At 43.6% G+C, this 16,144-nt stretch overlaps 1 protein-coding gene and 1 pseudogene across 8 annotated transcripts in view; both read right to left on the minus strand.

Annotated features, from left to right (window-relative positions):
* Window positions 1-334: 334 nt before the first annotated feature.
* LOC136643145 (5S ribosomal RNA) lies at window positions 335-454 on the minus strand (annotated as a pseudogene).
* A 5,256-nt stretch (window positions 455-5,710) lies between these two features.
* MPDZ (multiple PDZ domain crumbs cell polarity complex component) overlaps window positions 5,711-16,144 on the minus strand; it is a 127,619-nt gene continuing 117,185 nt past the window's right edge. For all 8 annotated transcript variants that reach the window (XM_066613402.1, XM_066613405.1, XM_066613403.1 and 5 more), the window contains 5 exons: window positions 15,472-15,594; window positions 14,623-14,727; window positions 11,408-11,520; window positions 10,449-10,572; window positions 5,711-9,616 (listed from right to left, as the gene is read on the minus strand). In XM_066613402.1, coding sequence (XP_066469499.1) covers window positions 9,470-9,616; window positions 10,449-10,572; window positions 11,408-11,520; window positions 14,623-14,727; window positions 15,472-15,594 — 612 coding nt within the window. In that variant the 3' untranslated portion in view covers window positions 5,711-9,469. The remainder of the gene's footprint in view (window positions 9,617-10,448; window positions 10,573-11,407; window positions 11,521-14,622; window positions 14,728-15,471; window positions 15,595-16,144) is intronic.

Raw genomic sequence — 16,144 nt, forward strand, 5'->3', positions numbered from 1 at the left:
GGGGTGCAAATGCCCTGAGCACCAGGAACTTAGGCACTGGGGGCGGCGGCACTGTGACCCACTTCCCCTGCCACCGGCTTTTGAAGCAGTTGAGAATTTCGCTGACAGTGGCTGCAGGAGCGTAGCCACTCTCTGTGCAGTTACTGGACGTATCTGAGGGCCACTCCCTCTCCTCCACTTTAAAAAAAGCAGAGATGATGGCCCTCAGAGAGGTGGGAAGTGGCACGTATCTCCTCTGATTTCCCATTGCCATTGGGGTATGAATTCTCATGGAAGGCAGGTTTTCTTTATTAGATATTGTTGGCAACCTTCAGTCTCGAAAGACTATGGTATAAGCCTACAGCACCTGGTATTCCCAGGCGGTCTCCCATCCAAGTACTAACCAGGCCTGACCCTGCTTAGCTTCCAAGATCAGATGAGATTGGGCATGTGCAGGGTAAATTTAATAGCCTGCACATAACAATAATAACAATAGCCAGGGCCGGTCCCTCCATGAGGCTAACTGAAGTGGTTGCATCAGGCAGCAGAATAGTAGGTGGCACCCAATTTCTCTACCTACTTGCCTTCACTGCTCCTCCTCCAATTTTTAATCCCTGGATTGGAAAATAAAGAGCGGGACAGAGAGAAGAGGTGATGTGGACTGGAGGAGAGTGCCAAGCTAGAACATCAGAGAGTGGAGGAGCTAAGGCTGGCACATCACTGGCTAAGGGGGGGGCCGCATTTGGCATGCCTCAGGCATCAGGAGGTCTTGAGAATATCCCAGAGAATATCCTATTCTAAACAATGAGCACTGGTGGAATGAGAATGCAGGATTCCTAGAATTTTAAGAGATCAAGAGGTTCAATGACTCTGAGTAAATGCAACCTGAGTGTGTGTGTGCTTTTGCAAAACCTTGGCCTTTAATCTTGTTTGAACTTGGACTCTGATTCCAGTGCACACAACAAGTTTGCTGTGAATAGCTGACTATTGGCTATTCATGCATGGTCTGAATGGTGCGTTAGCAAAGCTTTACTAGATTCTTATCGCCAGAGAAAGCTCGTCCCTTCACGCTATACATAAGGGAATCAAGAGGAGAGCTGGAAGAGATCATTAACTCGGTTTGAACTGTGGAGAAATAGAGGACCAGTTCTTAGTTCTAGTCAATTCCTTTGTTTCTTTGATGCACACTCTTTCTGCAGCACAGACAACAGCAAACGGCAACATAGGAGAACACTGCCAAATACGGATATTTCACCGGAGCTGTATTTCCGAGCCAGAGATCTGTATGCTGCGCAGGAATTATCTTTCTAACCAGCTGGGTAATCAAGTTTTAAAACCACTTGATCCAGTTTCTAAAAGGTGCCTCAGAGTAACTGAGCAGCACATTTATAAAACGTGCTCATTGTGTAATACAACAAAATCTTGTGTTATCCAGCACTTAGTTTATCCCGCAAACTCCATTAACCAACACCTCCATGAGATGCCAGTTCAAAGAGTGGGTTGTTTAACAAAGCATCAGTTCAGCAATCTGCCTCTGAACCCCCTCCCTTACTGACCTGACAGGGCTCCTTCTCTGGTATCTCTCCACCCTCCTTCCTTCTTTCATGAGGGCTAAAGGAATGGAGATGTTCCACTTCCTGCCTCTCAAGGGCCTTGTAAGAAAGAAGCAAAATGCCTTTGAAATTCAAAACCATTATTTAATTGCTATCTATCTATGCTTGCGTCATATTAATTAAGGGCACAATCCTAACAATCTTTCCAGCACTGACCTCGCTGCAGTGCAGCCCTATGATAAGGTAACAAACATGCCTTTAACTTGAGGAGGCCTCCTTGACTGCCTCCCCACTGCAGGATGCGGTGAATGCCACATTGGCACAGCTATGTCAGTGCTGCAGAGTTGGTTAGGATTGCGCCCTAAAGCTCATACAAGATCAGTGAAGATGCATCTCATCAAACTTTTGACCTTCGCAGCAGTGTGCCACAGGCTGTTATGCATGAAGTTGATTGTCATGCCTCAGACCAAAAGGAAGAGTGGTAAAAGGGCCCTGCTCAACTGGACCATCAGCACACCTAGTCCAGCAACCTGGTGCTCAGCCAGTTTCTCCAGGGAAGCCCACAAGCAGGGCACATCATCTCATACTGCAAGGTGCTTCAGAAGCCCAGCTAGTACAAAAGACTGCAAATAGGCAGGGGAATCTTTTGGCCTACTGCTTCGGGACCCAACCGAAGGAGTTGGTTTAGACCCTTCATAGGCTGACTTACCCAAGGGACTCCCCCCCCCCCCGATGCATTTGTCCACACTCCAGTCAGGGGCAAGCAATCAAGCCCTGCTTCAGATGCTCTGCTGTGACACATTAGAGGAAGCAGGACTTCTATCACAGTAGCCCTTTGACTTCGGAATGACTAGTCTGTCAACATGAAGAGATGACACTCTAGCAGCTCTAAACCACAGTTGCCTACTGTATATGTGGAAACTCAAAACAACAGTGTCAGTTCACAAAATCGTAGAGTTGGATGGAGCCTACAAAGTCATCTAGTCCAATCCATTGCCTGTTGCAGGAAATCCTCTTAGAACATCTCCAGCACGTGCTTGTTGAGACTGCTTGAAGATCTCCAGTGAGGAGGAAGACACCACCTCCCTTGGCAATCTTTTCCACTACTGAACTGCCCTTATCATCAGGAATTTCTTTGTGATGTCCAATCAGAATCTCTTCTCTTGCAGTTTGTACCAATTGGATCTAGTTCTTCTCTCAGAGGCCATTGAGAGCAGATTAGCTCCTTCTTCCATATGACAGCCCTTCAGGATTCTTAACTATGGTTAGTATAAACAATGAAGTTGCATTATAACTAAACCCAGCCTACATTTCTATTCTTATTTTAGTACCAAGAAATGCAACTCCCCCATTTTGGCTTGGAGGCTTTCAATATTAGCATGCAAATTATTGTTCCGTAGAACCAAACGTTAAACATTAAACATGAAATAATGGTGATGTATGTTAGCCTTTTTTCAAGGTAACCCATTTCAAGTATATATATATATATATATATATATATATAATGATTGTGATCACCGTTGGGGTAGGGCAAATGAAAGAAGGCCATGATCAACTCCCAGGCAGAATGTATTTTTAACTCAGAAGTAGCATTATTGGTTTTTAAGGACCAAAGAGACAGCAAAATGATCTCCTGATGTTTGATATTTTCTGTTACTCCTCTGGGTCAGAGCCATAGGCCAAAGCAAGGAACAAATTATGGATTTTCGCTAGTTATGATGCTTGGGGAACCAAAGTTTGGTTCTCCATTGCCCTCTAGTGATGACTATGAAAAAATACATATTCAATTCTTGTTTAGAGGCAAACATGGCTTCTTTCCCTATTGTTAAACGCTCACCTGGAATAATTGGTTAATTTCAGAGCATGACTGCATACATAGGACATGGACCATGCACAGTTTGTCAAACTAAACAGCTGCCTTGTATTACCAGCTCTTGCCCTCAAATAAGCAAAAGGCAAAAAACAAGGGCAGAAAGCAAAGTTTGAGGAAGGAAAGAAAACAATTGCTAGGCATTCAGTCACAGCTGTGGTGCTACAAACACATGGAAGCTTCTGACGTAATTACCACAGCTGCTGTGGATTTGTATGGCATTAATACATTCACAGTGAATTCGCTGGGTCACAAATCCACACTGGCACTGAACTGATATGGCTAATAGTAATGAACTGCTTCCTGCTGACAGCAGACAACACTTGAAACTCCCCTCCGTTAACTAATGTTTATTTTGCCTGACGTCTTTCTGTAGGCCCTGCTGTACAGCACCTCTGTAGCCTCTGCTTTTCTAATGGGATGCTGGGATTTATTATTTGACTACAAATTTCAATGCTTTAGGAAACAGTTAATTCTCAGTTGAAGAAATGATGCTCTTCCATCATTCAGTTGAAATAATGATGGAGTTCCAATTACCACCATTCCCCTCTGGGACTTTTTACAGCCGATTGACACGGTCCTATCCTCCATGAACTGAGCTGTAGAGATGGAAACAGCCGAACCTTGTGGCTACAACTGTAAAGGACAACATACAGACTGGTTCGTAATAGCCTTTCTGCCAACACATTTACGCAAAAACATGGAGGTATTTGGCTGGAGAAAGCAGTTTTTGGTTCAGTTAGTACATTAGAGTTTAACACTGCATCCGGATTTTGGAGCTATTAAAGAATGTCATGACTGAGCACCCTTCAAGCGTGTGTCCTTTGCAACAAACACTTGCTATTTCTACTGGTGCTAAACACATGTTCAGTGGAATAAACAATATTGATACACAACTTGTCTCAAAGTACCTTGGCTTTCAGTTTTGCTGTTCATCAGGTTGATGGGCTCCCTTGTGCATTCATCCAACTCCCTGCCATATGTAAAGTAACAGCTGTCAGGGCACAAATTAGAAGACAGCGCAAAATGAGGCACACTACCTAAAGAGGCAGGTTAAGCAACACTGATACCATCACATCTGAGAAACATTTCTGTAGTTGACATGAAACAGTACTCAACTTCTGAAATGTGAACAGCTTTCTAGTAAGTGCCAATAGCCAGCAGAAATCAGAACATGTGGATCAGTTCTTCATTTTCATGTTGAAAAGTAGTATATATTTTTATTAATAATATTATACCTAAGATGAGTGATTATTTGTATGCCCATCTTAAGGCCATGTAGCCTAAAAACAGTACAGGCATTCCCCAATTTATATAATGGTTCTATTTCAGGCAACGTTACATAAATCTATTTTTACATAAGTTGATCGCATTCTATATATCGGCTGCTCTGTGTAAGATTTGGGACAAGGGGCTGTACACAGAGAAGATGGGTGACCATATGTTGTTGTTACGACTGATGCAATGCTTTGCATTAATTCAAAATTATGTAAGTCAGGGTCCTTCTGTAGTGTTATATTTTATCCACCTTGTGAAAAAATTCATTTATCTTGCAGTTTAGAAATAGAGTTTAAAGTATATACCATACGAATATATTGTTTTGCCTTCACTGCCCGAATGTGCCAGTAATTTGTAGGAGCAAGTCTGAGAGGACCCAGGAAAGCGGATCAAAGCCAGGAAGGATGATAGGATATAGGCAGCCACAGTTGATACTGCCTCCTTCCCAACCTTAATACACACCCCTTCCCACCCAGTCTCTATCCCATTTCTCCCTCTCCCCATTCTGCTAGCCCCCTGCACTGACTTACCAGCAGCAGGGCTTTTCTTGGTGCTACTGGAGTGCTGTCACTTGCCACTTGAGGTGGTGGCCCAGCTGTATGGAATGGTGTGTTGACTTTTGCAACTGCAGTAAAGCATGTTGTGCTGCCAGAGCGAAAGTTCCGGTGGGCAGTGGGACTATAAGATTGGTCCCTTAGCGACATTTATCCAGAAAACCTGGAGAATATCCATAATCACCATTCATTTTTAATATTCTCCATACATTTACTAAATTCATGAACGTAAGATCAGGATTGGAGAGCTGAAGTGCTATGTACATAATTAATATTTATTTTTAGCCCACACTGCTGGCGACATGATGATCTGCCCACTCATTTAATTATGTACAATGGATATGTCCAACCTTTTGAGATGAATATACGACTAGGTAAACTGAGGTTGGCAAAATTGGCATCGCACAGCTCCCACTTACAGAGGAAAAGGCCAGCTCCAGAATACAACCAAGACACTTGACATTCCATTTGTTTCCCACAGATAGTTACACATTTATTCAACTAATTCTGCATTTCGACACAAAAGGCAGTAATAAAATATCTGTACACTACATCTGTTACAAATATAGAGAATATTTCAAATGGTTACACAGTACTTTAAGGTACGTATATCACAGTCTAATTCAAAATAAGAATTGAACACTGATTGCTTCCAGGTATCACACTTTATGGAAACTTCCTAAGTCCATATAATGTCTGAATATAATAAATGACACCAGGAAAAAAAACATTGCACTGAGCTACCCAGTTTCTTAAAACTATCTGAAGAAAATTGCTAATCTTATTTTTCTCTCGTTTGGAAGAAAATGACTACAAGTGTGGTTCATACTGTTTCCTAATAGTTATTCTTTTAGAATTGCCTGTCATTAAGCAGCGACAATTAAATAGGAATAGTCAACAGCCTCCTGCACTTCATTGCAAGTTTTTTGCACAATAGAGAAGACCTCATGAAAATAGCAGGGGGAAAAACAGAAGGAACACCTGCACTCAGATGATGAATGAAATATCTTTATTTTCCACAGCAATGTTTTTTGTTTTTTTTAAAAAACCCAATTACTGCAGGCAGAAAGTCTCCAAAATTTTGCCATTCAAATTTTCTAAGGAAACACATTTGGCTAGTTTTTATAACTTGGCTGTAAATGTTTCATTTGCTTGGGAAATTCTAGGGTAGAGCTAAATTTTCCAATAAGAGACGGAGAAGAATATTTTCCAAGACACCTCCCCCCAATACATATTTTCATGTTTGTTCAGTGTTACTTCTCATCTTCATTAACAGCTTTGGCATCATTCTGTTTGAAAAATAACCTTTCTTCCAAGAAACAGTGACAGCACCACATGGTCAGTCAGATTTGCCCATGTGACAGTATAGCTGAGAGCTAAGTGAATGTATAGTCAGAGCAGTATTTCTTGAATCATGCACTCTCAGTAAAGTCCCATAGCCACATCTGATGAAGCTGCAGCCAGTCAGATTTGTGCAACACCCCAAGTGCAATGAAGCCCTGCTATCAATACCTGAATGTATAGGAAGAGGGACAGTCCTTGAATATGTGTCAGGTGCTTCACCTCTTCAGAAATCCATCATTTCCACCAGTGAGCAAAACTGGGCTGGGCACTTAAAAATAACAATGGGGTGCAATGACTGGGATAAGAAACATTACAAAATATTTGTTCAGACCAATTGCAGGAACATTAGTGCCTCTCCTATGAGGCACTAACTTGGAAGTGCAGCAGGGATCAGGGACAGTATTTAAGAGGAGGTTCAGAGCGCACCAACTATGTGCATTGGGTTCAAGTACATATCACATAAAAAACAGCAGGCACAGACAGACCTTAGCTATCCAATCTCTAAAAGACCTTAGGGTTTTCCTACTTCTGTCTCATGGTAGCATATCATTCTTTTTGACTTTCTCCAATCACATCTGTTTTGTGCATTCTGCAATTTCTACCAAATTTTTGCAAACATCCCCTGTATTGCAGGCTCTCTGCTATGAGAATGCAAGAATTAACTTGCAGGGCTGGAGAGGGCCCTGAGGAGTGTCTAATACAACTGCCTGCACTAAGGCCCCAACATGATTGGATATCACATCATTTTGACTACTAGGTGCCATAGGCAGAAAGCAGAATTGAATAAAATCACTTATGCTAGAATATATGATTCAATGATGGTTCAGTGATGTAGGGCTCAGTGGTAGAGCAGGTTCTTTGCATAAAGGAAGTCCAAGATTCATCTTCAGTTAAAAGCAAGACAGTAAAGTCAGAGGAATGGCCTTTCCCTGTGACTTTGCAGAGCTGCTGCCTGTCAGACTTGATAGAATGGGCCTTGATAGACCAGTGGTATAAAGCACTACCTAGAGCCTAAGCAAGGGAGTTGTCACTTGCTTCAGTAGCAAGAAAAAGAACCTCAAGAGCCACTGTCTTATTTCACCCTAGGGATGGGAAAATCCTCAGTCCTACATTTGATCATGGGCAGGCTACATCAGGGCTTTTAAAGAATTGCTCACAGAAGGCTTAACTGCATCAATGAGCAAGCTCCGAACTTTCTGTAACAGCTGTATTACACTGCTGGTTCCTGCAACCTAATGGGCTCCCAGGAACGTGTACAATCTTTATTTGGAGTAACTGTGGAGGCCCCTTTCACAGAGAGACATACACAGCACCTAACAGGTCCAGCTTTTGAGGCTGATAATATTCAAAGCAAGATCAAAGAATTTGTTCATTGGTTCTAATCGGAGTTCTGGAACTCTGGTAAAGTTCTGATTCATTATAAGTATCTCTGAAACTTCTGTTAGATATGCTGTTGGCTTCTGAAAAGGAGAAAGGGGCTACTTTCCCCCTTACTCAAGGCTGATAAATAAGGTCAAAAAGATGTAGGTAGGTGCTTTAAATAATGTAGTCAGGTACTTTAATAAAACCAGGGAGGGCAGACCTTAAGGTTTCAGAAGCTACTTTTTTTTTCTTTTTCAGAGTCTTGGAAGCCTTGAGGGGTTGAAATGTGTTGCAAAATGGCAGTTCATATGATAATTTACATTTTGGTCTGATATTTACACACATACTAAAAATGTAGTAACACACCCTGCTCAACATACCACCGATCTGCCAATTTGGCCCTGGGCTATTTGGCGTTAGTGAGGATACATGAAAAAATTCCAATCATTGATGAGGAGGGTGGACAGAAGGTTCAGGAGTGAGTTTGGATTGCCATCAGAACTACCAGTAGTTCAGAAGTGATTGTTGTTTTTAAATTTGCCTTCTAGAATAACCTTTTTTACTTTCTTCTATGTAAGTGAACAGTTGTCAATCATTCCTATAGGGAAAAGGAGACACTGCTGCAATGTGGAAAACCCTGCTCTGTACACTTGAGTCAGGGTAGTTTGACCACTACTGCCCCCCCCAAAGGGAGGGAAAGTGAAGTGCATGGTCCCTCCCCAAAGGGTCTTGCAGTAGAAAGGCAATCCTTGCACACATACCTGGTCTGCCATAGCAGTGAGCATGCTGCTACAAGTTAGTATCAGGAAGTCCAATCCAGCCCTATGTTTCTCATCAACGTACAGCAACACGTTGTAGAAAAAGGAGCTGGAGGGAACAAGCCACAGAGAATGACAACACAAAATTCCAAGTGACCTCTGATCTGCTGAGATTCTACCTCTTTCATCTTCTTTCTCCAAGAACAACTACAATAGTTTTCTTTTCTTTTGGCTTGCTGAGCATTTTTACAGGAAATAATCATCATTAGATTATAGCAGCTCGGCTCTTCATTGCTGGGCACATGACTATTACAACAGTAATAAAACAGTAATCAGACCGATTAATTTATGCCCAAGAGCTTTCTCTATTGATGGAAGTAGACACTGGCTCACTGATGTTTTGAAAGTCAATTTTGACAAACGCCAAGTTCAGACATCATCAAAATTTCACAACAGTACCTTAACAGCCACTCATCGTGTGCCTCCAAATTACCAAAATGACCGTTATACTTTTTTGTTCCAATTTACTTTCTACTGATTATCAAGTTCTCCTGTCATTGTCCTACACTACAAAAGCCAATCTCTGTAACCCAACAGTAAGACAGTACTTCTACTGCATATAAAAATAAGATCATTAGCTATTTTTCACCCATGATGAACAACAGCCAAAGAGCTGTGATCGTAAGAGAACTAACATAAACATTTCGTTCTCACTGCTACATGGAATGTTGGTAGAATAATCAGGCTGACCCTAATGGTCTGCATGAGAATTCAAGAGAGAACAGTTAGTGTGACAGTTCCTTTTGTTCGTTTTAGAATAGCCACAGCTTCTTCATGGGTGACCCCTTCCAAGCTCTGCCCATTGACAGCAATGATCTGATCCCCTCTCTTCAGGCGCCCATCCTCTGCTGCTGCACCCTGCAATGAGAAAGGAACCAGAGACTTTGGCTTGGGCATCTATATGACTTATCATGTCACTATGCCTGGGAAGGAGCTTCTCGTAAAAAAAAAAAAAAAAAAAGAGCTCAGTAACTAAATTGAGCTCATTTTTTTTACCCCAATTAAGAATTAAGATTTGAAAGGCTCATCATGCTGTACTTGAAATGTGCAAGTATGATGTTCTTCTCAAACATTCATTCCATTCAATCAACACTCCAACGTTCTAAGGCATATGTTGCTGTTAAAACTAAGCCGGTCTCAGGCAGATAACTTTTGAGAACTGCCCTGTTCTGAACCTCCCAAAGGAAAAGGCTTTAGTTCCTGGAGTCACTGCCACAGCAGACTGTGGCACCAGTCCAAATGGGTGGGAGTTGCTAACCATAGAGTGTGTGTTTGGAGCCAGGGCAAAGGAGCTTTGGAGGATAACCCTCCTCTAGGTTCTGCTTGGAATGGAAGCACATGGTTGGTAACCAGCTCTCCCTTGCCCAAAGCCACTGGGCACGGCATGGCACAGCACATGGGCTCTCCAGCTATGTCTAGACCAGGCCACGCCCTGTCTGCTGCCTGGCTTACTCCAAAGTCGAAAGGAGGATGGAGTCACCCTGTGCCATTTAGAAAGGGTGCATGTGCCACTAGTGGCACGTATGCCATGGGTTGTCCACCCCTGTCTTAGATCATCATCTAGTGACCATTTTGGATACAGAATCTTTTCGGGGAGGACAACAGTAAGAGACAAAAGATCAAGTATCACCAGATCACATGCTTGGATTTGAAATCCTGCTTGGCCAAGTCATTTAATGCTGTTATTTACCTTTGCAAATACTGTTTTAACATAAATGGGTAGATCTCCATGAGGACTTCCATACCCTCCTACGATGCTAAAACCCAAGCCATCAGGTCCTCGATCCAGAGTGATGGTTTTATATTGTGGAGGTCTGTAACCAAAGAAAGAAAGAAAGAGTGTTCAAATACTAGCAACAATCCCTTTAAAACCCTCCATGTTTCAAAAGTGATGGAAAATGGGCACTGCTAGCCTTAAACACTGAGGCCTACTGGTGCTCAAACATACATCCCATGTGAACCACTACAGCTCTACTTGGCTTCTGAAATAGGTCATTAGTCTGATCAGCTCCTTTTACATATTACTGTGGTATCTTCATCTTCTGTTAATTAAATGTACTCATTTCATAATCCAAAGCAAAGAAGGCAAACGTCTTATGGGAATGTGAATCTTTAACTACTTCAAAAATCACTGCATGATCTCTAGCATGACAACTCTTACAACCTTAAATAGCTGGAGCTGAATATTTGCTATCATTTATGTCCTGTTTCACCTGTTCGTGGAGAACCCTTTCAAGGCCCATCCACTTTGTGTTCACACTCAGAGAAAGAAAAAAAAAAAAGGAAGGGGCTTGAAGCATGCTAACATGCCCCCACTTGACTGGGTCTGATATTTTCACAATTTGAACTTTGGTGGGGCTTTCAAGATGTCATGGGAGTTGAAGAACTGCACCTTAAGTTTAGAAGCTGCAAAAATGGGATTGGAACTTTACACATGCCTCAAATGTCGCGTCCCACCCCTCCTGCTAATCTTACATACTGAAGTGTTGCAGTATTACTGTAGGTATCAAGACTTGGCCTGCAGTGTGTTTTGAACTGATGACCTGAGGATTGTGCAGATTTTAAATAAGTTTCCTTGCAGTGGTCTCAACAGCAATCAAATATCAAATGGATATGAATTAAGATACCAGCCGGTAGATAGGCACTTACCCCAAGTCATCCTGAAAGATGCTGCTTGAAGTTAACCCTGCAAATGAAAGACTGGAAGTAGCTGGATCCTGCTGCTGACTAGTTATGACACTGACATCTCCACCAGCTACCACCTGTGGGTTCATTTAAAAATAAAAGAAATGAGCATACAGATTATCACGTGAAAGACCATGCAGAGAATAGCTGTGCACCCTGAAGATATTTAAAGAAGAGTGGGAAATTGGGAATGTCAGATCACACAGGCCTACAAAACTGAAGGTCAGAAAAGTTTTCCCCAAACTTTATGGTGATTTGATATGAATTTGGGGTGCCGATTCCAAAAATGGCATCCGCCTTGCCCTATCACGTCTAGTTTTGGAGATATATAGCCTCATTTGTGAATGGTTCAAGCAGCTTCCTCATGAGGAAGCCATGTTGTAGGCTTCCTCATGAGCAAGCTGTTTGAACCATTCACTAAAGAGGTTATGCCGTGTATCCAAAACTAGACGTGGTCACAACAGTTGCCCGGGTTCTGCAGCTCCGTGGTCTCCCGGACCACCGGCTCCGGACCGGCAGGCGGGGATTTGGCCGGGGGCGTGGGGGAGGCATTCTGGAGAGGGGGGAGGCATGCCAGGAGGCAGGCGGGAGGCGTGTCAGGGGGAGAGAGGCAGATCCGCAGAGCTGAGCTCCACAGGAACCAAGGCGCTCATGCAGAGCTGCGCACCCTACACGAGCGCCTTTACTTTAGCACCCACCTTTTGATCGCTGCTGAAGAGAGTAGCCCCATTGCAGGGCTGCTTCCCTTACTCGGGGGAAGGGGACAAATGTCCCCTTCTCCCGAGGAGCGTCCTGCAGTAGAGCAGGAGGTGCAGGATCCGGCAGGAGCCCTCCGTGGAGCCACCGAAACCAGGTGCTGCGGAAAGCTCTGTATCGGGCTGTAAATTTCTTAAGCTTCTGTCAATCCAATCCTATCCAGGATTGGGCTGTTGCATGGAGCCTATTACAATAGTGAAAATCACTTCAACTGTGGTAAAATGGCTGCCGATGGATCACTCAATGCTCCGTTGGCAGCCATTCTGTGAGCGCTGCCGCAAGAGGTGGCAGCACTGCAACCCAGACCCTGCTGCACCCACTGGACCAGGTAAGATAGAGATGGGGGTGGAGGCTGTCTGGGGGCAAAACCGTGCAGGGAGGGATGAGGAAGGGGGACCAGGAGGCAGTGAAAGGGAGTGGATCCAGTGGCGATGGAGCTTGCCAGATTCGTTTTGAAGCTCCCTGCCCTATTCCTGTTATTGGACGTGCGCCAGCTAAAGAACTGGCACAGATCCAAGGAAACCTCTTGGCGAGTGAGAAGCTTATGGAGAGGTAAGGAGAACTATGTTCTTTCCTAAGCCTCCCAATCCACCCACGTGCTGGATGGAGTGCATACCTTTTTGGCATGGCTGTATCAGCAGGGTGGGGTGGGGTTTAAAGATAGGATTGGGCCCTGTGTCCTTCAATGGTTATTCCTGCAAACGTACTCACAACCCAATTTTATACTCTCCCCCCTTGGCTGAGGCAGCAATACCAAAATCGCTATCACTGCATGCTGCTGGAGGGACAGTTGCAGAACATTTGTTCCCTTACCTGGGGGTAAGCCTTAGCAGTATACCACAGGTCAGCAGCTCTACCTGAGCCTGCGCTGGCAAAATCTCTGGCGCAAGTTCATGAAGACCTGGCTCACAGGATCAAGTTTGTGAAGGAGGCTAGGATTCGGTGATTGCTACTGCCCCCTTCTCAGAGCCCATCTGCCCATTCTCCTCTCCGTTGCATCAATATTCTGTCCTGCCCTGCTTCACCCTCCCCTGCCCCTATTCCACCTTCTCTTAACCATCCCACCTCTCCTGCCATCCTACCTGCCTTGCCCAGTCCAGAAGGATTCTCTGGTGTATGTGGGAGGGCTATGGCCTCCCTGCCGGCAATCCAGCAGTATGCAACTCCACATGCTTTCAAGAGTACCTTTCAAGACTTCTGTAAGGCAGTTAGCACTGGTGGAACTCGTTCTGCCAGTACTAAAGCCAAATAGGATGGGGCTGTCCAAGTCTCTATGGTGTTAGATGTTATCAAGATATTTTATTCCTTACTCTCAAACATACTTCTGATTATTGCTTTCTTTAACATTTTCTTGTTTCCCAAGTAAATTTGCATGTGTGCTTCACTGCATTTAGAAGTGTTGGAGAGATTTTAAATTACTCTGTTAGGGTGTACATAGATGCAAACTTTAAAAGCCGCTCTGGGGACAGCCCATCATTGCTATGCATCTACTGATTTATGTTTAAAAAATGTATTTTGCTTTCCTCCCAATGAAAGGATGTTCAAAGCAGATGTACAGCTCCTATGGGGGCAAAAAGGAAGAGGAGGATTCCACTGAAGTCCTAAGTCTGCAAAGTACTTACAAGTTTGTTTGGACCAATGGTTTTTGAAACATCTGGTTAGAACAGGACCCAGTATTCAGTGATACGCTGAATGCCTGTAGAGACTGATGGCCAACATACCAGTTATGCGGGGAGGGGGTGCAGGTGTGGCTAAGGACGCAATCCTAACCAATATTCCAGCACTGGCATAGCTGTGCCTGTGGGGCACGTGCTGCATCCTGCAGCTGCGGGGCAGTTACAGAGGCCTCCTCAAGTTAAGGAAATGTTCGTTTCCTTACCTCAGAGTTGCACTTCTCTTATGTCAGTGCTGGAAAGTTGGTTAGAACTGCAGCCTTAATGAAACAACTTTGACTGCAGTCCGATATGACATAGGAGAAGAAGTGGTTGGGCTCTGAAATGCATTTGGGATATTTTTACCACGAAACATACAGAACAAATAGCAATGTGGGCAGAGTAAGCGCCTTTCTATTCAGAAGAGGCATACCTGTGGAGACAGGAAACACCCCTAGCTGCATTCATGGTTCTCCCCATGCACATAGCTGCCAAGAAACGCCACCCAAAGCTGCTTCAGACATACTGATTGCAGACCTTTTATTGTTTCGCTGAAAAAGCACAATGAAACATTGTGGCGACTAACCATTCATCACCGTGTATAAACCATGGCATGAACAAAATGCTTAAAATTGCAGTCACTGGAAGCAAAATTCTCCTCAGACTTGCTAAGTGGGATGCAACTGTGCACTTTCTCCATCCTTGAGAGCAAAGCTTGAATCTATGTTCTGAATAGCACTGCAGGCAAAGGTGGTCTTTTATTTTTTTCACCTGTATTTCAATAGTGCCTGAAGCATTTTTCAGCAAACTGACAGCTTGGGAATGAGTCATGCCTTCAGTGGATGTTCCACAAATGCTCACAATCCTGTCCCCAACCTGGAATATAGAAAAAAAGGGGGAGGGTACAAAATAGAGAAAAGAAATCAGACATGAATAGTACTAAGTGGGCCTCTTCAGGTGGACTTTAAACATCCTCAAGGCAAGTCTGAGACCACCCCCTTAGCTGGGGAAAGTTATCACATTGGCAGAAAAACCACATTCTGGCTTTCCAAGTTCATTAAATGATAATAACTGGGGGCACTGCTCTGCATCTGTACTATTAAAAAACAAGGACCCCAGGAGGGAGGAGATGCCAGTTAAAACGGCGCCTGCTTACTAAAGATGGCCCCCCTGCCCCTTCCTCACTTCTCTGACAGGGCTCCCCTGGCAATGCCATTCCACTCTCTTCTCAAGTGTGCCCTGGGAATGGAGATGTTCCACTTCCTTCTTTATGAGGCCCTCTCAAAAAAGAAGTGGAATGCCCTCCCTAGGAGAGCCTTGTGAAGGACAAAGGAGGGTGGAACGGCACCCAGAGGCAGTCCTGTCAGGTGTGCAAGGGGAGGAGAGAGCTTGTTTTGTTAACTGGAATATTCAAGTAAGCAGCACTGTTCCCTGTATGTGCTGGATTACAAAACTTTTATTCACTGTATATATAAATATTACATGTAAATAACTATATATTCACCTGTACACTGAGATTTTTTCTTTCAAATTAAACAAATGAACAAAATCTAGTTACGTCCGTGAGTGACATGAAGACAGAATATTTTGTTGTTACTTTTTCACAGTCTCTCTTCTTACCCTCAGTTTCTGAGTTTGAGCTGCAACTCCATTTGGATGCATCATGGCTATAAAGATGGGAACATCTCCAAGAGGGCTTCCTACTCCTCCAGCAATGCTCACTCCCAAAGAATCTGAAGGACTCTGTTGTGGCAAATTTAAACAACAAAAGTCATATGGCATTCTGTTTGGCCAATATTACATGCTCAGTCATTTGGGTCTAGCGGAAAATAATGACTGGTAAATTTGGAGAGCTAACCAGGCTCTAGGTTACTGGACTCTACATTAGAGAGCGCAACATGCACAAAATAGCACACTGTATCTCTTTAAGGCAGGTCACAATATGAGCATATCCATGGTTCAGATGGTTTAGCCCCACAATGGTTTAATGCTATTTGTGAACATGCCTAACTATGCAATACTATGCACATCTACTCAGAAGTAAGTTCTACTGAGTTCAATGGGACTTACTCTCAGGTAAATGTGTACAGGATTGCAGCCTTAGAGATCCGTGGGTTTGCAGGCTCCCCATGTCAGAGAAGCAGAGCAAAAACATCCATTTTCATTTTAGGGACAAATTGCAGTTCTGCGATATGTACGAACCTGGAGAACTGCAATTTGTTAACTAACTAAAGTTAGAACAAGTCGAGAAATAAAACCAGGATCAAACGGTGGTTCAATGTCCAAGTTCATT

The sequence above is a fragment of the Tiliqua scincoides genome, chromosome 2, assembly GCF_035046505.1.
Source record: "Tiliqua scincoides isolate rTilSci1 chromosome 2, rTilSci1.hap2, whole genome shotgun sequence".
In the NCBI taxonomy this organism is placed as follows: domain Eukaryota; kingdom Metazoa; phylum Chordata; class Lepidosauria; order Squamata; family Scincidae; genus Tiliqua; species Tiliqua scincoides.